The sequence below is a fragment of the Anopheles nili genome, chromosome 3 (assembly GCF_943737925.1).
Source record: "Anopheles nili chromosome 3, idAnoNiliSN_F5_01, whole genome shotgun sequence".
Classification (NCBI taxonomy): Eukaryota; Metazoa; Arthropoda; class Insecta; order Diptera; family Culicidae; genus Anopheles; species Anopheles nili.
Genome location: NC_071292.1, coordinates 39,192,416 through 39,215,678, shown reverse-complemented (window position 1 = coordinate 39,215,678; position 23,263 = coordinate 39,192,416). Strand labels below are relative to the sequence as shown.

At 45.2% G+C, this 23,263-nt stretch overlaps 1 protein-coding gene across 1 annotated transcript; it reads right to left on the bottom strand.

The window, feature by feature from the left end:
• Positions 1-1,313: 1,313 nt before the first annotated feature.
• On the bottom strand, positions 1,314-9,795 carry LOC128727551 (G-protein coupled receptor dmsr-1-like). Its single transcript, XM_053821477.1, has 3 exons — positions 9,089-9,795; positions 4,735-5,660; positions 1,314-2,559 (listed from the first exon to the last, which is right to left on the bottom strand). The coding sequence occupies exons 1-3, from the start codon at positions 9,253-9,255 to the stop codon at positions 2,351-2,353; spliced, it is 1,302 nt and encodes a 433-aa protein (XP_053677452.1). The 5' UTR covers positions 9,256-9,795; the 3' UTR covers positions 1,314-2,350.
• Positions 9,796-23,263: the final 13,468 nt, after the last annotated feature.

Here is a 23,263-nt window from a genome sequence, read left to right as displayed (position 1 = left end):
TGGTTATATTACTGTTTTATAAGGCTGCTGTATACTGTTGCTAGTAAGCTGTAAGTACTTACTTGATTACTTATCTGGCGTTACCTGATTCGTTTATCAGATGGACTGCTGCCTCACAGTTTAAGCTCGATGGTTGTAAAGTAATTTCATTTAATTTTTAGTAAATATTCCATAATAATCATACTGAACAGACAGACAACCAGAAGATTATGAAAACAATAATTTGATAATAAATTCTATTGTTTTGTATTTACCACGCTCCATAAATATTTTTAAATAAAACCTGATTGTATACTGAATATTACAAAGTTGAGGTAAATATTATATGAAACTCATGCTTGTAATTTGTGTACTCCTGATAAATTCAGAAAGAAAACATCAGTGGAATCCATTATACAATCGTTAACATAATATCAAATTTTAAGGTTAACTTGCATACTCTATGCAAAGTAATAAAATATTCAAATGTTATTTTAATACTTTACGACATGTTGAAAATGTTACCACACAAACAATAAAGCTGTGTTCTATTCACATTTCAACAATAGTGCTGTGTTGAACACATGGATGCATGGAATACGATGCATTCCATTTCGGTAACTTTTGCACAAATACCTTCCTTTGCACACGAGAGTAAAGGCACTATCCTTAACTGCGAGCTGTCTCGCGCTTGTTTTCAAAAAAAGGTATAATATAGTGCGAAGTTTTCAAATCAAATCCAGTTGCGATCAACCACAATAGATCAGGTGCCAAGTATCAATCAATGCGAGGAAGAAAAAATTGACCCGGCAGCACACCATGGCAAAGTTTTATGTTGGAAATAAAACCGACGTGAACAATACTTGACCTAAAGCTGGAACTGCTCTCGCACATTTTGTTGGCTGTTTACGAAGACTTTTTTATTGGTTCTATTTAAAAGTTTTCGGTACTTCGAGCTTCCAGCATGGATCCGGCATGTTGGGCAGCGATATTGAGTTGCCATGCTTTTCGGTTGCATTTCTTGAGAGCTGTTCAGATAGTTGATGAAGCGTCATCAAAACAAATCGAGATTCGTTTACGGTGAATTGTACAAGACTGAAAAATATATTTATGCTGAATGATCGACCAGTCATCAGGGGACCATAAAAATTATATCACCAACTCCTCGTGGTCTTTGATTGTGATGATTCACACGGTTCTTTGCTATAGCGTTGAAATACAGCCACCATCAACGGTATGACACTTACCCGAATGTGTTCGTGTGTGTGGGTGCGAAAAAAAAAATAATTCTTGTTTTCGGGTAGCAAGAAATGCGCGACAATTCGAACTCCTCGCTTTTTTCCCAAAGGCTTTTATTATGCATCAACGCAACATTTTTTGTTTGTGATTCACGAGTACAGTAACGTAAAAATATAAAACATGTATCTGAACTCTACTTATTGTTAGTTAGCTAGAGCTAGAGCCGCACTCACTCGACAACAAGCGTTAAGAAATATTCCCTACCCTCATCGAGACCCTTTTCGCTGTGCGTTGCGCGTATAAGACTCGCAACACTCGCGTGCTGACAGAGAGGAACGCAACCTGGAGCCATTACTCGAAAGCTTAAAAATACAAACATCGCTGATCAGAAGGTGTATGTGTTTTTTTTCTTGTACAACATTTGCTTTTTTAGAATATAATAAACGACATGCAGCAGGCTTCACTGCAAGAGTGTTGACCGTGGCGTTGTTTAAACGTAATTACCTAAGCGGCAAAGCCCTGAACTGAGCCGGCTCTGTACGACCGCGAATCCGACTTTGCCAATCACTTTATTTGTCTCTCTCTGTAAGGGATAGTTTGACTACAACTGGCCCTTAGTTAGGCTACAATAGCGCGCCATTCGATTAGATATTTTTCTCCGCGGTTGCAACAAAAAGCCACACACATTGCAAGAAACACCATTTCTTTCGTTGCCTCTGTTTCGTTTGTGCCCGGTGTGTATGTGATACTCGGCGTGTGACCGTTCGCTAAATTGCGGCCTAAAGCTGAACGAATTTGAATTTTGTCAATTATGCCTCATTCTTGAGCTGATCCGGGACAGACCGCTTTCACTGTCGGTTCGTCGTCGAATGTTAGATTTGCCGTGAGATGAACTGCGAATTTGGGAGTTTGCGTCAGCTACTGGTGTTCGAATGGAACACGAAACGAAGCAAACGGTCCTCCGCTGGGTCGAGTTGGGTGCCTGAGACAGAAACGTCGTGGGACGTCGCTAGAGCATTGCACAGTCGTCGCGGCTCGTTGTTTGCCGATTGCTAATTAGCACACCTGCCAGCGCGTTTGCAAACTGCCCGAAGCAACCGTGACAATGGCTTCTAGGACGTCCCTGTGGGCGCTATATCTGCGTTATCTGTGTCGTTGCGCCCTCCTGGATCTGTCCGCGGCCCATCTGTTCGTCTTCACCTTGTGGCACGGCCATCCAGCGGTCCAGGATACGTGGCCGGAACAGATCGTTGAAGGTGCTGCGGAACTGGCGACTCATCGAGCAGTAGAGGATAAAGTTTATTGCCGAATTGACCAACGCCAGCACATCCATGACGTCGCCTGAAATGGTAATAAATAAATATGCACCGTGCATTAGTTGGCAGGAATATCAACCTATCGAATTTAGATTCGTCAAGTACGAATAGTAAGAATTAATTATACGATTTTGCAAAAAAAAAATAGTACAGTGTTTATTGAAATTACACCAATTGAATCAAAATGAATATGTTATGGGGTTAACATGTGGAATAACTTAAAATAAATGATGAATAAATGATAAATGAATAAATATATGATTTACTGATCGATCTCGTTGAGTCACATCCATATGTGTGCCAAACATTATTCTGGTACAAGAACCGAATTGTATCGGTTTGATTTCCAAGATCGCCATGTCAAATACATTGATACTTATGAATCAAAAGATTATTTGAGAAATGTTTCGAAGTTTAAATTTCTGGAAATACAATCATGAAATGTTAAACTTTTTCTGTCAATTTGTAATTTTTCTTTCTCGTTTCTGATTCGTCAGCTATTTCCGTTACTTCTTTTTCTGACAAAGGTAAATGGGTTTGAGCTTTTGTTGAGAAAGATATCCCTTAAAATCGTACCTAACACGACCTTACTTAAGGGGGATTCAGACAATGGACAAAAGATCGATTGACAATATGGCATTGTCATCTTGCCTAATGAGAAAAGAAGAAGAAAGAATTGATGCAAGGATGGTGAGAGAGTTGTCTAAAGTAAGTGCAAACAGTCGTTCAGCCGTACAATGGAGGATCTTGATCGGAAAGGTGGAAACCCTTTTGTCATCAGGGGAGCATCATAGCGGTAAACTGAAAGACTGCAATACATTTTGCCACGCGCCTCGCACAGTGCGAAATTGTTGCTGTGTTGCAATCATAATAGTCGAAAAAATTGCTCACGCCTAAGGATAAACAAACAACACGTGCTATCCTGCTGGTGAAGCTGATGATTTTGGTGTTCATTCCATTTTGATGTTGTTTGTTTGGATCGCACCTTAGGTGTGATGTGAAAGACGGACGCAACACGCAAATGCATTCACTACTGTGAATTTATATGTAAAATTCAGCTACTTCTATGTGACTTGATTTATGTGGCAAATGTTTTTGTATCGATATTTTTAATAGTGGGATAGAGTTAAAAAAACGCAAAATTTCAACTTCCATGGAATACAACACGTGTGCAGTCCCGTTCCGTCTTTTACTTAGCTTTCTGAAAAAAGATAGCACAGTTTCCACCGCTGTTTCGTCTCGTGGCTAGCAACACATGCTTCCAAACCTGTCCAATTACTTGCCCTATGCTGTTATGTACCCAAAATGTTTGCTGCCTCCTGAGTCTCCACCACATTTTCCGAGTTGAGCTGTTCGGAACGTAAACAGCCTGTCTCGGTGGTGGCTAATAATGCTTTCCGATCCGTTTTGCGTTTGTTTACGTGAATATGATACACATAGCTCGCTGTGCTGCTGCCTTCTTGTACACACATTCGGGTAATCTTTTCTGCGGTCGAAAAAAATGCCCGATTGCTGCCTTCAACCACTTGCCGCCTGAGAATAGTCCCAAAATAGATCAAAAATGATCATTTCCCAGCCGTCTCCAGCGTGGTTCAATGCATACCGATGCAGCCAAAAATAATTGCTCGATAAATCAACATAAAACGTTTGTTGATTTGCCAAAGAGCGATGCTCGGACAAAGAGACCTTTCTAACAAAGGCAGCGCGCCAATATGTCGTCGGTGAATTCGAGAAATTCCCAGGCGTCGTGTGAGGGTCGGTTCGTTCGTTCAGCTGCGCACCTAATAAAGGTCTCCAGCCTAATGGACGCTCGTTGACAAATGGTCGAGGTCACGGGGAGCTGTTTGTCGCACCATTTCGTTTCGCACACTTGTCGAACACATCGCCCAAAGCCCTTTCTGTCGTCGACTTCGAGACGTCGCCGAAGTTTTTCCTCGCCAAATGGGTGACAAATGGGTACGCCATTTGTTTTTCCCTCTGAACCCATGGCCACATCCGGCTGGGAAGGTATGATTGGCGTTGTCCACAGCACGCTCTGCAAGTGATGTGTGAAAGTTTCCCCCAGAAGACAGCCGTAGGTGCACTTACACCGATGTCCCAGCGAGTGTACGTATCGTTAGCCCGCGAGTTCGGATCCCGGAATGGTGCTTGCAGAGCATGAATTCTTTATCTATTGGCTCGCCTGTGGCGGTATGCTCACCTAGCTTGAGGTAGCAGTTGAAGAAAAAATCCTTCTTGAGCACGGCATTCAGCAGCCCAAGGATGCCTTGTGGGAACTCGGTGATAAGGAACAGCAACAGCACGGCCAGCAGCATTCGCGTCGTCCGGTCGGTTTGTTTCTCTTTGTCGGTTTGTCTGCCACCCTTGGCGTCAACAACGCGTCCATCGACGATCTGCTTCATGCCGGTGGCCGTTCCGGTGAGCTGACTGCGACGTTGTTTAGCCTCCAAAAGCGCCCCGATCAACCGCAGACTAAGGATCGTGAGCGCGATGCATGGGATCAGCTTGAACACGACACTGTAGATCCAAAAGTTGATGTTAAGCAGCGCTGGGTTATCGCGAACCAGCTGTGAGGTTCCCAACCGGTACAACGTGACATTGCGTCCCTGGCTCGCGTTACCTGCAGCCTCGGGAGCCAGCGAGTTGCCATCACAGCCCAGCAGCTCCACGTTGGACTGGATGCTGAAAGAGAGGTAGATCGGGACCGCCAAAAAAGGACACACGACGTACGAGCTGAAGATGGCAGCCAGCGTCTTGGAAATATCACACCACTGACGGTTGCGTTGGGGATAAGCTACGGCGATGTACCGCCAGATTGCCAGCGTAACCGTAAGCCAAATCGAGATCGTGTGACAAATCTGGGCGAAGATCGAGTGGAACATGATGTACCAGGCCCAACCATACGTGAGACGTTCTTCACGTGACAGCCGCAGGTAAGGGATCGAGTTGATCGCGTACGGCATGTAGTCGAGCATGACGAGCAGGTCAGCGATGGCGAGTCCGGTCAGGATCGCGTTCGTTGGTGATCGCATTTCACGCCTCGTTAGCACCACGATGTTGAGCGTGTTGGCGATGCTACCGAAGATGCACACCAGCAGACAGACGATGCCGTGAACTTTCGCGTAGCTGTAATAAAACGAGATCAGAATGGATGATCAGTACTGAGTTATTAGTTTTGATGAAAAAAAAAATGGATAGTGCGAAATGAATTCTCAGACCTTGAAACATAACCCCCAGCTCAATAGTACAAAGAACAATTGGTAAACAATCGGTCAAAGAAATGGCAGTGCACAATTAGCATCACAAATGAGAACCCTTTCTGTGGCATGTTTACACCATGGCGAAGATTTAATTTTGGAAGCAGGAATGAATTCTGGTCCGTTGAAATAAGGGTAGAATTGTTCGGTGCTGTTGCGCAATTGCTGTTCATAAACATATCATCCTTCAAAGCAGCTCTAACAACCCTGACCGGAGGGACGATTTTACACGATGGCTTTTTCATTATTTTGAGGGTATAAATGGCTTTTCGTTAATGTAGAATTTCATAGAAGAGAAATTGCTACAGTACCGCGGAGTTTAATACGGATGACATTGAAAGAGACAAACAGCTACCAGCGTGAATCTGAGAAGCGTTTCTGTAGAATAAACATATGCATGTGGTCGCTATGTGGCGAATAAACATGTCTTTTCTATTGAAGCGTCAGCAGAACATTCATGAATTCATTCTGTAACTCCCATTGGGCAGTTTTCTCAGGCAGTCGATGGGAATGATAAAAATACCGAACGGGTAGTGGTTATTTATATGTGCAACACTATGGAAATTTCTTTGTGAGTTGTTTTCCTTAGTTGGGGGTATTTATTTTTGTAGTCCGTATGGATCAACTCGCCATTTAAAACAACAATACAATATCGCGATAACAGATTTGTTTTTCATTTTTTCTTCCGATAACAAAAATCAGGTTTCTAGCTCAGAAATATGGATAAAATTCTGCGTTTCTTTCGTTACGTCCGTTCATCAGCTATCGGTCTATTTCGATCCACTTGAAGTGCAAAACAACTATTCAATTTTTTTGGGTAAGCAAAAAAATTTACGTAATGAAATCCTTTTTAACCACGTATCGTTTCAAATTGTTATTCATATACTACACATAACACCGACTACTAATGAATCGTAAAAAAGAGAAAAGATGAGGGCAAATGGCATTCGATTTTTCTCTTTTCATTGCTATTTTCCTTCGATCCGATCCGTCCCTCTATTATTGAAGGAGCTCAGGTGAAATTCATCCCAAAAATCTCACCCAAAGGGCTTTTTATGGCTGCCGTTTATTGCACGTCCACCCGCCCAACTACATATTACATTTTTATTTAGATGGGTAGCAGATATTTGATGCAGATAGAAGTCCATTATCGTCAGACTCATACTCATAATGCGGGACGAAATTCTTCCAAGTGGTTGTGGCACGTTGGTATTTATTACCGGAAAATAACTACCCTTCTGAAGAGTTTTTCCATCTGGCAGCGTCTATGTTACATTCTACGAAATATTTCCGTCATATTCTCCTTCATGGGAATGCTTTTTTCTATTTCGTGTTCCAGTGAATCAAACATTATTATTCTGTGGATAATGTCTCTGGCGCGTACTGAGCTGTCGAATGTAATGGTCATAACACACAGCAACAAGTAGTTTGAACCGAAACAAATAGAATGCCCGTTTCCCTCAAGTGTAATACATATTTTATCTCATCATAATGAATATTAATGCTGATTGGGCTATCGACCATAGAGAATAATCAATAAAATAGTTTTTTGGTCTTCCTTTGTTACGTTACAAACACTTCTATTTTTGCAGATTAGTTTTTAAGGTGTTCAGATTATCAATACTTAAGTAAAATAAATTTCAATTGGAACATTCTAAATATCGATAAATACATGCATCTTTATATTCTTTTAATTTTAGAAGCATATTAAAGCTGTTATTTAGAATCGAGTTATTTAGAATTTATACGAGCTAGAGCCTGTAGAACTGTCAAGAAAACATTTATTATTTATCTGGAAATTTATCTGTTTAGAAACTCGCTTGGTAACAAAACAAGTTCTTTATTTGGCACAAGCCCATGGATACAAATGGAAGAACTCTTCAAATTCCTTTTTTGCTCGTTAGCAATGGCTTGCTTGTCGTAACACAATCAAGTAAATTTGCGTGTATTACAGCACGGTTTTGAATTTTTATGAAGGAGCGTGGCAAGACGGGTAGTAATTTGGAATTGGGACTCATAGTAAATCAAAATCAAAACTGTGTGTAATCAAAACGTTGCAAGGAATGTACCTAGCAGTCTTATACCTTTCAAAGTACGTTTATTGAAGTCAGTATATACATGTACTTGTTTCAACCTAATTTACGGGAACACCTTCAAATATATTTAATTTAAGACCATGTGTCACGAATAACTGAAGAAAACGATAGAAAATAACACCTTTGAGTAATATTTATGTATTTTGATTGTTATTATTGAATACAGAAATAATAATCACGCACATTAAATGTATTTGTTTTGATAGATTGTGGAATTTGCATCAAAAAATCGTAACCAAACTCGTCAAAAATATTCCAAATTAGTAGCTAAAACTTAAATGAATAATACTTGTCGTTTAATGACAAGACGTATCAAACTAAGAGTGCGATGGTGGCATTTTTCCATTGTGTAAAATTCGATAAAACTGAAGCTCTGACAAGATGTTCGTTCGCCAACGGACGCAAAAACAGACGCGCGTTTTTTGAAATACATTATCAGCCGCAAATTGGTTTACAGGTCGATGAACACGTCACATTGCATATGAGCTTATAGTTGAAATCGACTAATGGAGACGCCTGGTCGTTCACCCACCGATGGAGACGCATGGTGGTTTACAGATATTGCTTTTTTTTGTGATCCATCAGAAGAAGATCTAAACAGAAAAAAAAGCTTTCATAAATTCGGAAAAGTTATCAATACAGAACAGGCCGCAAAAAGCCCCGGCATAGTGAGACACCATAAATAAGCTGGCAATTGTGTTGTTTCGAGCTACTCATGCGCTGCAAATTGCATGTTTCACTTCAATGCTGCGCTATAGCAAAACTGTACTGCTCATAAGACTCCATAGAGGATCAGGTCATAAAGCGAGAAATCTAATTCAAAGTGCAACGTTGCAGGATTTCGTTAAGTTATGTGTGCCTGACCCTGCAATATCAGAAACGATCTCAAAGATAAACCAGGCACGTTTTTTATTTAACCCACCACCCACTCAGCCACCGATCGGCCACAAAAAGAAACGCTAAATGGCCCGTCAGCGTTTTCATATTCGTATGCTCAATATGCTGCTCTGCTGCCCGGCAATAAATCATTCGTGTTAAGCGGCCTGGTGTGGGATTGCCAGCTAATAGAAATAAATGGAATATCCGAAGGTCATCGCAGCTCACTGTAAGGTAGACAGCTCCGAATGGTCCCTAGGGCGCGACCATACCCTGGCAGGGTAAAGGTGCTCCTGATTTATGCCACCCTGTACCGCCATCTTACCTGGTGTGGAAGTCATCCAACGCCTTGCCACAGTACAGCAGGTGTGCGGTTGCTGTGGCCGAGATGTTGTCACCGTTGCCACCGGTATCGTCACCTGCACCAGCACCACTCCCGGACGACCCATCGGTGACATTTATTACAAATTCTCCCAATTCCAGAGAGCTCATTGTTATGTTTTGATTAATATTACGCTTGGGTTGGTCACACGGCTCACTCGCGCACACGCGCGCATAAATACACACGCTCCGGTGCGCACTCACTTCCGTTTATGGCCACATTTCGCTGGCTGGCGCAAAATCGTATCCACTCCTCTGTAACGATATCTTATTTTGCTCCCTTTTTTATTTAACTCCACACTGCTTCGTTGCTGCTTGACGGGAGAAAATTCACACGGGCTTAGTTTGTGTCTTTTTTCCACTTTCTCTTCTCTCTCTCTCTCTCTCTCTTTCTTCAAATGGCTCGCTTGATTTCGCCGCCCTTGCTGCCAATATTGGTTCCGGTCATGAATTATCGAGCTCACGTTCGCTTGACCGAGCGAAACCGGGCTCGTTGGGATCTGCTTTTGAGCCCGGTTTTGCCTAGAGCTTGGCATTTCCGTCGACCAGCGCCACGTCCTTTTGAAGCGCGTTCATTTTTCCCCCACTTTACACTTGGCGTTTGCGCTCGGTGCCACCTTCACACGCTTTGTGGTCCTCCGCGAGGATTACTGGTTGCTTAGCTCCCGCCAACTGGCTTTTCCGAAGCATCCGTCGCCGTGGAATGGCAGAAAAACCCGTGAAGTGTGAATTCACTCCTTCAGTGGAATATACTCACTCACTAACGAGCACGGGCGAGGGCTGAGAAGAGAATGAAAAGCGGCTCTAAAACGAGATGGGGTGGCTCCTTTGGTGTAAACAGGATTTCATTAAATCAAAATATATTCACCGAAAGACACGGAAATGGAAATTAAACAATGCGATCGCACACCCCGACGGCAACTCCTCCGGGTTCGGTTCCCGGCATTCCGGAGGCTGCTTTGAGCTGATGCGGTATGTACATTTCTGGCACCGTATTCTGCTCGATGTGTGACGCATGTGAGTGATTCGATTTCCGCCTCCCGTAAGCACCCGTAGCTCGCTTCTTCGTGCGAGCGGAATTCGATCAACCGGAAGGGAAACGCTGGTAAATCAATTTCAGATCACACCGACCTAGGTGAAGGGCAATCGTGGGAGTTTGTTTATCGTTCGAGAGTTTGTTGGCGATACCGCTCGGCTGTGCTTTCCTTTCCCGGGTGGGCCACGACGAGGACGGCATTCAGAACACCATGCCAGAAAGAAGGAAGGAAATAATTACGTACAAAAATCATCAGACACTCGGGTGAGCCGTGTTTTAGTCTTCGGTCCTTTGCTGCCGACAGCCGACGAAGGAAATGCTTTTCACGGGCTTGTTTTCCACGCCAATCGTCAATCGCATCCACGGGAGCGGACTTCCCGCCGACGATTCACTCTCACTCGATTGATCTCCGCTCGTAATCTATCAGTTGGCCAAATGATAGATGGCGAAATCAGGTTTAGTATCAAACGAATCCATCTCGCGAATCGCAAGCTTGCTATCGTTCTGTGAGGATGAAAAAACTTTCAGCCAAGGTTTTCCTAATAAAACACATTAAAGCACATTTGGAGCATTGACACGAAGCGATCGCAGACGCGGGTCAACACTTTATGAAAGTTTGTATGTGTGTGGGTGTGCGTGTGTTTAAGGCATCATCCGACTCACTGCCTGATAAAGCAATCCAATCGAGAGAGGGAGAGAGAGAGAGAGAGTTTCACACCCACAACCCATTCGTTAGAATTGTGGGAAAATGTGTAACTTTAGTGACAATTTTGCTTCTGCATTTCGGCTGGAACGAAAAACCACCTGCTCCTAATGACGCCAGTGAATTTATGTAAATAGGTTTATCTTTTATGATGGATGCGTTTCGCGTGCACAAGAGTTCTTCTTGAATGCTTCAGACATCCATAATCCACGTACCCCGACCATTCTGGGAAAGTTTCGTTCAATGACGCCTTGATTTGAATCTCCTCTTCGTGCTTGCGGGATTGTTGCCCAGAGTTTTGGTTCTTTTTCGACCATTTGGTCAACGCTATTCCAACATTCATTTGTTTTTTTTTATAGTTTGACCAAAAACTAGGGCTGTTGCTGCATTGCGTTTGTCTTGATTTTTTTTTCTAATCTCTACGAACATGCCGATGTTTCTGTGATTGCCTTAACAACTAGTAAATCGGACGAAACATTGTCCCGTTAATTGGATTTGTTAACATTAGAAAAAAACACCTCATCTAATTCTTTCCTGTACTACAATCTGCAAAGGAACTATTTGCCTTACTTTGCTGGGATTTATTGATGGTCAAAAAGGGGCTTAAAGTAATTATGTTTGCTATAATGTGGACCCTCCTAGATCAACCATGATGGCGCTTCGGACGAATGCCCTTGTCACATGACATGGGGCTACTTAGCTCTTCCCATATGCCAGATCGATGCTAGGAACACTTGGGCGATGACATGGGACTTCCGTCTCAGGGAAATGGATTACGAATTTTCAAGGCAGGTGCTGTGGGTAGTTGTGTTAAATTTAGTTTTAGCCATTAGCTAAAAGCTGTCAGCTTTAAAGTAGCTGTGATGGTGAAAAACAATCTGATGTTTCGTTCAAATTTGTCACCCCAAATGTAAACACCGTGAATAAATGCGTAACTAACACTATTTGACACGTTTGATAAGAGTATATAATCCTGTTATTTCTTTCCTGCGATTCAACACTTATTCGTTTTGACGTATAAATAAGATGTTTTTATTTAGCACGCCAATACCAATATCTACAAATGTAACAGTGCAATGTAAGAATTTTATAAATATTCGAAACCACAATGAGAGCTTGAAGACATTTTTATGCAAAAAAAAACATTTTTTCTAACACCAGCCGGAAAAGAATAAACTTTTGGTTTTTTCAACCGACTGTGAGCGATGTGGGATTGGATTTCGCTGTACATGTCTTCCAGCACAACCGCATCGGTTCTAGTGTCTCGAACCGACCCCCACTTCAATTGAATGCCAGCTGGTTCAGTTCTCAGAACGCGCCAAGTGGAATGTGTTCTATCCCAAGTGTGCCCTTGATTATCTGCCCCATCACCCGTAGCGAGGCCCATCCTCGAATGGGTGGAAATGGACGAGCATTTTTGCATACTTTGTGGGCTTAATCAAATTTGCACTTAATCATTCTCAGCAAAGCCAGGGACCCAGCAACGCACACGTGTCTTAGCGTATGTCCCGGCTACTCCGAGAGGACTTTCAACTTCTTTCCCGGTTGACGACAATGGCTCACCAAAAAATGTTTTTCTCATTTTGTTTTCTACACCCTACAACGCGCTCGCAACGCGTCCTCCAGCAGGTCAGGCAAACACTCCGCAAAGCTCGAAGTTTCATTGAAAAGTGACACACCAGCAGAACGAGCGTCTGATGTCGCCAGCAATTATTTTCACCGAGAGCAGCCGGTCGCAGTTACTAATCCTTCGAGAATAATCGGCGCTCCCTCGGGATGGTTAGGACGAACGGCACAAAATGGAGGGCCAAGTTCCGTGTCCTATCGCCGAAAGCAATACACATCAACGTTGGCTTCATCGGCATCAGGACGCGAAATCGTCCCGGGGTCCCGGGTGCCGTTTACATAATTAAGAGAATATTCTCCGATGGGGCGAGAAGCGTGATGAGAAAGTTTCAAATTGAATTATTTCCAATTAACTCGCTCTCTATACCGGCGGAATGGCACACAGACCGACCACCGCCATCGTCATCGTCGTCGTCGGTGGGTGGACCATGCACGTGCCGTTCCATTTCGTGGGGCTCATTTTTCCTTTTCTTGTGCGCCATGTTGAGCGAAATTTCCCGGCCCAAAACGACCCGGTTTGCGATCGGAAAACTGAAAACAAAAACCAATCAACCGTGAACAAGCAGCCCGCCAAGACGGTGGAAGTTTGCCGTTGAACATTAGTGGCAACATCGCGTCGGGGCTGCGATTTGATTCACCCAGCATTCACCTGCCGGGAGCATCATTACGAGAAATTCATTGGGCAAAAAAAACACGGGATAAAAACTACATCATGATGCACGGGGGACAAAAAATGTTCCGATGGTCACTGTTCGGAGAAATCATGTTCAAAAGCGAGCGGAAAACAGGACGTACCAAGCCTCCTCGAGAACGCTGTTTGATTCGATGCCATTGAAGGTATGGAAATTAGGAAACATTGCAAAATTTGCAGCATAATTGAATGGGCTCTTCGCGTTGGGCCTTCCATATTAATCAACACTCTCTCCCTAGGAAATGAATAATGTGTTCGTCAGCGTGGCATGGAGTTTATTATGAGCTCAAAACTCAATTCCGCGACTTAAACTTTTCATGATTCGCTTTCGATCGACTAATACGCCCTAATGAATGATGGTTTCTCCGGTTCCGAGGTCGATCTTTGTAGCCGTGTTCACGCTAATTTAGGAAATCAGTTTGACAAATCAGCGTTAAAAATTGCCATAGCTGTGAAGCAGACTGTAATTGGGCTCAAAAAGACAGGAACGTTGCTGAAATGGCCACGTGAACCCGCCGACGATAGGCTAAAAGGTAGAAATCTATGAAGCAGCGCTGGGATTTATGCACGAGTGCTCGGTTTACACCTTCTGCTTTGCTTCTTCGTTTATCGCTTCTTTGGCGAGAATTTTCTTACGAAATAATCATCACCGGTGAAGAGGTAAGACGAGCTTCGTTTGTGGTTTTCGGGAGCCGGGGGAAATGATGATAGGAGGCATCCGATTAAACTTCAAACAAACATTTTACGCTCCAGCTCAAGGGTTTTCCGCATGGCCAGGAAACCACGAGCAAAGAGAAAATGTACACTAACACACCTTGCGGTGCAGAGCTGTGCAGCTAAACCGGGAATTGCTCCTTTCAGACGTTAAATAACTTTTAAAACAGGAGCCGCCATTCGCCTCGTGCTGTGCTTCTGTGATTTCCCCTTGCCGAGAGGATGATGAAAGTTAAATCTGCTTGATACCTGAAAGGTATACTCCGATGAATGTCAGTTAATGACCAGCTGAAAGTTGCTGGAGTAAATATGTTTTGCCATTTGTTTTGCAGTGAGCGAGGAGCTATGCACATTTAAAACCGAACAAACTTTAAAACTGAATTTTTGCATGATCGTTGCACCTTGCGCTACTGAGGTGTTGCAAAAAATCCTGTGATATATTTCATCCTGAATGAAACTCAACGTAGAGTTTTTTAGGGATCCTTTCAGAAAGATCCAACATGCGTTCAAATCCAATTCCTAATGGCGACTAATGCTTCTAATAACCAGTGCAAAGCAAGACAAAGTATTGGTAATACACGCAAATAAATTCGTCTGTTTTATTTGCTTCGACAAAAAAAGGGAACAAACGAATTATGGCGCTCATAATTTATCCGGCAGATGAATAATGATACGAATAAAGGTTAGTCGATGGATTAGCCAGCTCATTGCTGTGACAGCATATTGCAAAGATAAGCGCAGATAATCGATTGTCTGAAGCACAAATGCGATATCATGCGGCACAAAAACGGCCAGCTGTTGCACGATTAGTCTGAGAAATGATAAAAACAACGCAGAACATCAGATTCCCAAAATTGGAAATGCATTAGGCGCGTTGTGCAATCGAAAAGCATTTTCACGTTTTTAGCTAGGGTTCTTAGTACAAAAAAATACCTTAACCCACATTGTAGTTGAGCTTGAATGAAGCAATTGAGCATTCTGCCACGATCACCAAATCCAATGCCCGTTTACTAGACGTGCCCGTGGGTTCGCATTTCTTCGGCAATTTACTTACTCGAAACGTGCCTGAAAGTTCGTTAATGTCTGCGCGAAATGTGCGACGCATATTAGATCAAATTCAATCACACATTCTGATGGCTTAATTTGTAGAGCACGATAGCATGGCGTCCCCGGGCGGGCAGGCCGGTCCGTGACATATTGCCTAACAAGATTTACGCCGAACCGTTGAGCCCGTGCCAGGCAATATCGCCCGAGAGCAAACACGAGAATCCCCGCATCAGCACCGGCTCATACGTAATCTTTCGCCATCGTACAAAACCTCGGCGGTTTATTTTTTTTTTACTTCAAAAAGCGCGCTTTGACTCCTCGCGGTCTCGGAATGTGAGCTTTTTCCCCTAGCGCTCGGGTAAAAGGATTCTTTTGAGCTCAATTTTTTCGCGTCGCCGGAAGGTTCCGGCCCCATCACCCGCGGGAAGGCAAACATTGGCGCCCGAATTGCTTTCTACGCTGCTTGCATACAGCGAAAAGCTCTTTCCGAGTGCAGCAAGCACGAAACGTGAGTTTGACGTTTTGTTTGCTCATCTTGGGTTGCTTGGATCGAGCCGCTTGCGCTTGGGAGTTGCGCGAAAGTAACCCACTGATCCAAGGTTTTGACGTGGGCTGTCAAGGGCTCATCGGTGCCTGTACTGATCAACTTGAACTCGCCGTAGGGGTTTCTGTAGTACGGAGAAAAGCGCGTTATAAAGCGTCCCATACGGTGCATGGGAGCCATCGAATTTCGCGTGTAAAACTTGAGTCCCGCAGGGTACACGTGAAGGAGCATTTTTAATTCTGTCGAAGGTATGCTAACCGCGGTTCCATTCGGGTGAATTCATTGAAAACCCTCTTGCATAGTAACACGGCGAAAAGCAAAAACCGGTGGCTCAATTTCGGCCCGGAAAGCGCAGCCGGTGGCTGTGGAAATTGTGTCCCGCATCCTACCGTGGAAATTGGCTAAAGCATAAAACAAACTTCGACCGAATGCGATGTCACCGAAGGCAGACCAAACCGTACGAAGGGCAGGAAATGAGACACACCACCCCGAGGTGGTCGGGGAATGGGGCTTTTATTTTAATATCCGGTGTCGATCGTGGGCCGTTCCACGCTCGCGGGCTAGCCACCGGCCGGCTGACCGTTGATGGACGGATATGCCCGAGACCAGGGCCAACGTTTCAGTTGACCTGTTAGGTTGACCTAACCACGATGGTGGCCCGTCGGTAATGGATTAATATTGTCCAACACTCGAGCAGAGTGTCCTGGTGCAAGGACGATGGTGGCATCTGTAAACAGGCACTCCATCATTGGCCCGTGACGCTGTTTATCGTCCTTGCGGCTCACAGATTTCGCGCGAATCGCTCTCAGAAGGCGCATGCAAATGTGCCCAAATTAAGCGAGCCGACTGGACCGAAACATTCCCAGCTGGGCATGTCTTTTCGCCGGAGTCGTTTGGGTGCCGGATTGAATCGCAATGTCAGTGACTGGAATGGATGGTGGTGGATGATTTCGCGCGAATGAAAATAAACCTCGAGGCACACTTTTGACAGAATTTAATTACAAATTCCCTAACCTTGGCGCGAGTTATCTTCGCTTCATTCGCACGTGATGTGGATGGCGATTCGACGCTAAGAGACTTTCGCTGGATGGAATATTTAAAGCAAGGATTGCGATAGGCGTGGCAGAGTGTATGAATTATGCTGCGATCCCATCCATACCTGGGCCCGGTCGTCCAATGAGCTGGAAAATAATCAGCAACGATTCAAATCGTCCATTTGCATGCTCTTCTGCCTGTACGCTTGAAGTACTTTTCCAGCCAAAAGTGCTTTTATCAGGCATACATTTTCTAACTCACCCTATTCCTATTCCGGAACTGCTGCGTAGGTGCGGTTTTGCTTTTATATACCTCAACCCAAAACTCGGACGAACAAAAAAAGAAGGGATGAGAAACGATGGCTTTTCTTTACTGTGGCTTTTCCGCCCACAGGGATGCAAAAGTTGTGCTCGGGTTCGGTTTCACACAATTGTTAATATTTGATACGCGAATTTGGAGCGGCGCAATCCCAAAGCCTGCTTGTAAGCTCCTTTTTTGTGCGTCCCTAACGACCCACGGCTCGGACAACAGTCTCTCATGGGGACTTTGCGAGGGTGAAACATTGTTGACCGATTGTTTCCGACCCCACAGCAATGGGTTAGAGAGACAAGATTAGGTTTATCATACAGGCTTGGGATAAATGCAGACCGGTGCTGAATCTGGCCAGCAGAGATCTGCGTCTACGAGCAAGCGTAATCCAAAAAGTGCCCCCGAAAGCAAATACTACACACATATTCCAGGTCCGGTAGATGAGATGGTTCTTTTATATCCACCCGGTGAGATAATGCAGCAGCGTAGCGGGTTAAGTTCGAACGACGCCTATCGGACCGTTGTCAGGAGTGCTAATTGCAGATGATAAAGTTTCCCGTATCGTTATTGGGCTGGCCATGAGGGCACGCTCGTTGACTAGCGATGGAGGACGATCACCTGGTCAGTCGATAATGGGACGATGGTAACGTGTGGCAGCCGGAAAACTGCCCGACATAGCTTCATCCGATGAATGGAGCGAACACCGGATGCTGAACCATGAGAGAGCGTCTGATCCAGAGCATCGGGAAAACTGCGGACGTGTCGGTTGGTTTGGGAAAACGAGGCGAGAAAAAGCCCACACGTGGTATCGAACCGAGGGATATGCACAATTTTCCACACACGTTGGTGTGCTGAACAATGGAGTTTTGGACCGGTAAAACTCGTGATAAAAGGCAGTGACTAATTTACTTCCATAATGGACACCCATAGGCATAGGCATGGAAGATAGCTCCATTTGTAATGATGAGTCCAATTAGAGTGGAATTAAATTGACTACACCAATATCAAGCGGAATGATGCTCTGAGTGCCTTAAACGGGCACCATATGGGTCGGTTGGAATAAAACCGACACACAAATCGAGAGGAAAAGTGCTCGATAGTACCTTTCCGATTTTGTTCATGATTTAAGCAAACAAGAACCACACACATGACATTATTAGGTTGGATTATTTTTCATGTGAGCTTATGGCGCAATAATGAAACAGTCTGTAAACCAAGGTTGTAAATGTTCAGCCTCTAAGCCAAGACGACCCACGTATGAAACAACAAATGATACGTCTGATCCAACCTTGGTCTCGTGATGAATGTTTATAATCCACCAAAGGACACGACAAAGCCATCCAGCCAGTGTGATAAAGCCACGTCACACGCTCCCTGAACCGGAAGGGCGATTATCTTTTAAAACGTTCCTGTTTGCGAGCGCGAAATTGGCCCTTTGCAAGAAATAGCGGGGAAATGTTATGGCTAGAGAAGCGCCAAAGCTTACAGCCGTAAGAACTTAGGCGTGTTTAAAGAAGTTTTTATAACCATTTTTTCTTCAAGAACCACGTTAAAAGAACCCAACACGCGAAAATACACGCAAATTGTTTTGACCTTCACTGTTCGGGCGAACGTCCCGTTGGTTCGAGTGCTTTAGCGACAGTTTTTTTCTTTATGATCCCAGTGACGTTTGAGTTTAAGACTGAGCGGCTTCGCCGACATCTTTCAACCTTAAGCCCGCATAAATAGCTAAACAAAGTGTTGTCAACTCGCGGAGGGAGCATACTTCGCGGAAGGACCACGCAGTGATTTGGATTTGTCGTGGGAAAGCCTTTCGTGAGTTTCACTTTCACTCGGTTGTCGGACCAAAAGGCGTCAATCCTAATCATCGACACACAATTTAAGCCCTCCTAAACAGTAATCATCGTTTTGTGACCATTTTCAGGCATCTCAGTCCGTCAAACGTCGGCAGGATTCACGTCGTCCTTGCGGTACACCATCCCGACCCACATCAGGCACCCCACGGGGTGGTCCTTTTCGTCCCTAATTGAGTGCGGTTAGTCAGTGCGTAAGGCGCGCTTTCTCAGATGCAAGTTGTTTAACGAGTGGCTCGAAAAAAATGGCCACGCCGTGGATGAAGTGTTGAGCGAGTGCAGTGCAGAATAAACTTTACTTTCGGCATTCAGCGTAACTACTAGCCCCATCTCGTCAGACCAGGGCGTGTAGAGATTTACAAAAAGAAAAAAAAAACACCCCTCACACACCGAGGCGTACACGTAGCAAAGCAAAAAAAAAATGGCAGAGAGAAGGGGGCCATATTTAAATTCATACGCTCTGTTCCATTTGCGAAATGGCCGAATGAATGGCCGAGAGCAGCGCGCTCGAGCCGGCGACTGAAAGGACATTGTTTTGTGCGGCAATAACGGTGGCAATGAAAACCCGGGGATAAACTACAAATGGCGGAAAGGCTCAAACATACACACACACACACTCTCGCACACGCAACCGCGGGAAGGGCACTGAGGCCACAGTGAAATGTTCCACCCATGTAGTTGCGCCTTTTTTTATTTTCCACGCTATTTTGCCCGGCGTGTAGGCTGTTTTTTTTTTGCTTTTTGAAATTATGCCATCTCTTGTAGCGTACGGTTCCATCCAAACCCCCACCTCTCTCTAACCAACCTTCTCTCTAAGCGTGGGTGGATGTGTCCGCGAGTGCAGCAGACCATCTTCAGGGATTCATTTTTCACATTCACCTACCATCCAACTTTAATGAACGCTATTGTTCTGTTTTAACATAATGTTTCTCACCACCGGTCGAGGGGAGTGGTTGAATGCGCAATGCTGAATGCATCGACCGGCGTAATCCTCCCAATCCCTCTCTCCTCCCTACCACCCCCCTACCCACCATATAGGGGTTTCACGGATTGCTCCACATTTCTTATAGGCTCCACTTTTTTTTTAGTATCATTATTCTGCTCCTTAATGAATGCACTCCCGTCTCGTGCCGTTCGACCGATGGGAAATTTGCCTTTTGCCACACCGCAATATCACCCAACGTGTTTAAAGGAGGGAAAAAAAGCAGAAACAGAGAAAGAGAGAAAAAGAGAGAGAGAGAGAGAGAGAGAGAGAGAGAGAGAGAGAATCTGTAAAATGTGGCAGTGAACAAAAAAAAAGTAAAACGAACGGGAAAAAAGATAAACACATCCGATAGCGAAAGGAGCCGCCCATGGGCGCATGGTATGAAAAATTCCAACAAAATCCTGATGTGGGGGTCCTCGTGCGAGGGTGGTTATCAGCTTCTTTTGTATCCTGCCATGCTCGGTAAACACACACACACACACACACACACACATAGGGCTGTGTCGCGAATGGGCAGACGGAATTGCACAAGTACGTGCCGGTACCGGCTGCTCCTGATGGACTTGCTTCTCGAGTGGGTGTGCGAGCATTTGAATCAAATTTGTTTTTACTCCTGCCTTCTGGCGTGCGATGTGCATATGTGTGCATGTGTGGGTACAATCTACACGGGCCGCCTGTCCACCGGAAGTGGATCGGAGTGGATCGCAAATATGGCGGCAAACACCACGCGAGGGCGCACCTGAGCGTCCAAGCATTAGCCGAGCCCTTTCAGCTTCCGGTGTTGGCGAGAGTAATTAAAAGTACACCGCTATCGGACATGTGCGTCGAAAATTGGTTCCGTAGTTCCGTTTAGGTCCAGCAAAGAGGTCTTGATCACCCCACAACGAGGTGACACACAGCAAACACCTCGTTGGTGGTGATTTTGGGTGAAATTGGGTGTTTTATCGGCAGCTCCGCCGAAGGCCAATTGCTGGCCGATGGTTAATGCTTATGGGTGCAGCAACATCTGCTCCAACCGAGGCTTAGCGCGGCTGAAAAGGCTCCATCACGGGCCCGGGAGCCTTTTAGCTCCAGCGACGAAAGTAGCGACTGAATTAGGGCTCGATAAAAAACAAACCATTCCTCGAAGACGAACTTTGACGAGCGGTTCCGATTCGGTAGCGAGCGAAAAACGTTGAGTCTTTCCCGGAAAAGCCCAACCGGAGCCTGGGGCGGGATAAAAAAGCACGTCCACCCAGCAGCGATGGCTCCATTCCACGTCAGGCCCGTTTTGATCCACGCGTACGATAAATGATTAATGAACGTTTCGTTCATTTCGTGGGCGCTTTTCTTTTTTCTTTCCAAATCTCGGGATTATCAGCTGCCTTCAGGACAGCAGTCTGTTCTGGATGGAAACCACCCCGTGGCGGGGGATTTTTCTCAATTTCATTAATTTGTTTGCTCGCCCTTTCGCACCAAACTTCCGTCACACTCCGTCACAAAACCACGGCATCTGCCGAAAAATGTGCCCTCCGTTGGTCACAACACACAGGTGGCAGCGCAACAAGTCTTGCGGCGAAAGCGGAGTCCTTTTACGAGCAACCACTAACACCACTACACACTCTTGATCGATTTAATTAACGCCGTCACGCCAAAGTCACCCGAAACAAAGATCGGCACGGACAATCTTCGCGATTAATTACACGTTAAGTGCCGGCGCGAAGAAGCCGACTTTTCTCGGATTTCCATCCACGGCCCCCCTCGGGGGGGAATGTTCCAAAAATAGTTCACCACATTCGCGCACGAACGGCAAAACTCACGTCAGTGGTAATCACCCATGCGGTGGGAGTCGTTAAAAATCACGCAACGACACAAACTCGCGCGCACGACCAGGCATACGCACGCAGAATCACGCCCGAGTCGCGTTTCACCGGAAGATGCCAATTCCGGACGTGGCCATCCTGGCGAGACCGATGTTCGCGGTCAACTGCTCGTCGGTTGGACGAACCGCCGGTTGGCATCCTCTCGGTGGATCCTCTCGCGTGGTAATGCGCTTGCGTCACGCTGAAACAGTACACGAGTAACCACGCGAAAAGCCAAAAGGTGCAACGTATGCTTCATCGGCAGGGGGTTTGGGTTTCGATCGTGGAGTCGACTGGAGTCGATGTTTACAAAAGTGCCGGGGTCGAGCGAGAAAAAAGCAACCTACTCCTCCTCTGAGCAATTCCGCGACCGCAAAGTCGCGACGGGTGGCACGAAACGATCTGCCGCGAAAAACGGCTTTTTCCATCTCTTTCACTCTCTCTCACGCGTTATTGAGCTATCTGTGTGAGGATCACCATCGTCGGAAAAGCGCCTACTTTCCCATCACACAAGGCGGTAAAATTGCACGCCGGTACGCGCGAGATATATCCAAGCGCCAATCCGCGGCCAAATTCCTGCGGGTTGATTGATATTTCCTTCATCCCGGCCATCATCCCCCGTCGAATCCGGGTATCGAATGTCTCGATTTGCGCCAAGGGCACGTTGGGGAGTCGATGGGTGGGTGAGTGAATGGCGTGAAAGCGACACAACCGAAAGAGTTGACACTGACACCGTGTATGGTTCACCCGATGTTGAGTTTTTGCACACCTAAAGAAGACATTTTCCACCGATGGTGGGCTGGAAAAGCGTCTATTTTAATGCTCAGCTTTTGTAGCGCGTTGCGATGCTTATCCAGGCTTCGTTCCACGAATCCATTCGCATTCCGAATCGATTTCCGCAGGCCTTTGCGATACCTGTTCGTGGGAAAGACGCTTCTTGCAGGGTGCAGCATCGCTCGCGTTACAGCATTTTCCCTTGTGGTATATTCGCACGTTCGATGACGTTTCGGATCGAAATTAACAAAATGACCAAAAGGAAAAAAAGTCAAACAATACTGGCCCGCATCATCAGGAGCATGCAAAAGAGCAGCCGCATGACCAATTGACCGAGCATTAACAAACTAAACCAAAAAAAGGATCCCTTATCTCACAAGAAAAAAAAACACATTCGATCAAATGAGGGTCGTTCGCCGGTCTACGAAAGTTTGCTAAGAAACTGCGTGAGGTTTCCGATGAAGCGTAGCCTACTGTTCTGACTGCTCGATATTTACTTCGAAACTCAACCAGCTCAATCCATCAACCATATTAAGCTCAGTTGGGAGAGAAACATGCGGGAGAGTAACAAAAAAAAACACATCGAAGCCCAGCCTCCCATCAGCATCAAAGCACATCAGCATCGGCAACCGATTCGCAAACGAACCATCACGAAATTAAACAACTTTTGGGTTTTGAGGCGAGAGTGAAGGAGTAGAAAGAAAATAACCATTTTCTGGCCGGTTTGTGTAGACGAAAAATTCGTACTTCTTCGTAGCCCGCCTCGAGCGAGTTTCGGGAAGATTGGATTACAGCGCAGATTTGGAATTGTAACACATAATCCCGCACGGACCGCAGGAAGGTTATCTCATAAGCAAAAGCACCCGCGAAAACGTCCAGCTCGAATTTAAATCTCCTTATTTTATCGTTTGCGTGAAGAGCGTCGTTTTGGGTGGAAATTTAAATACCTCTCTCTCTCTCG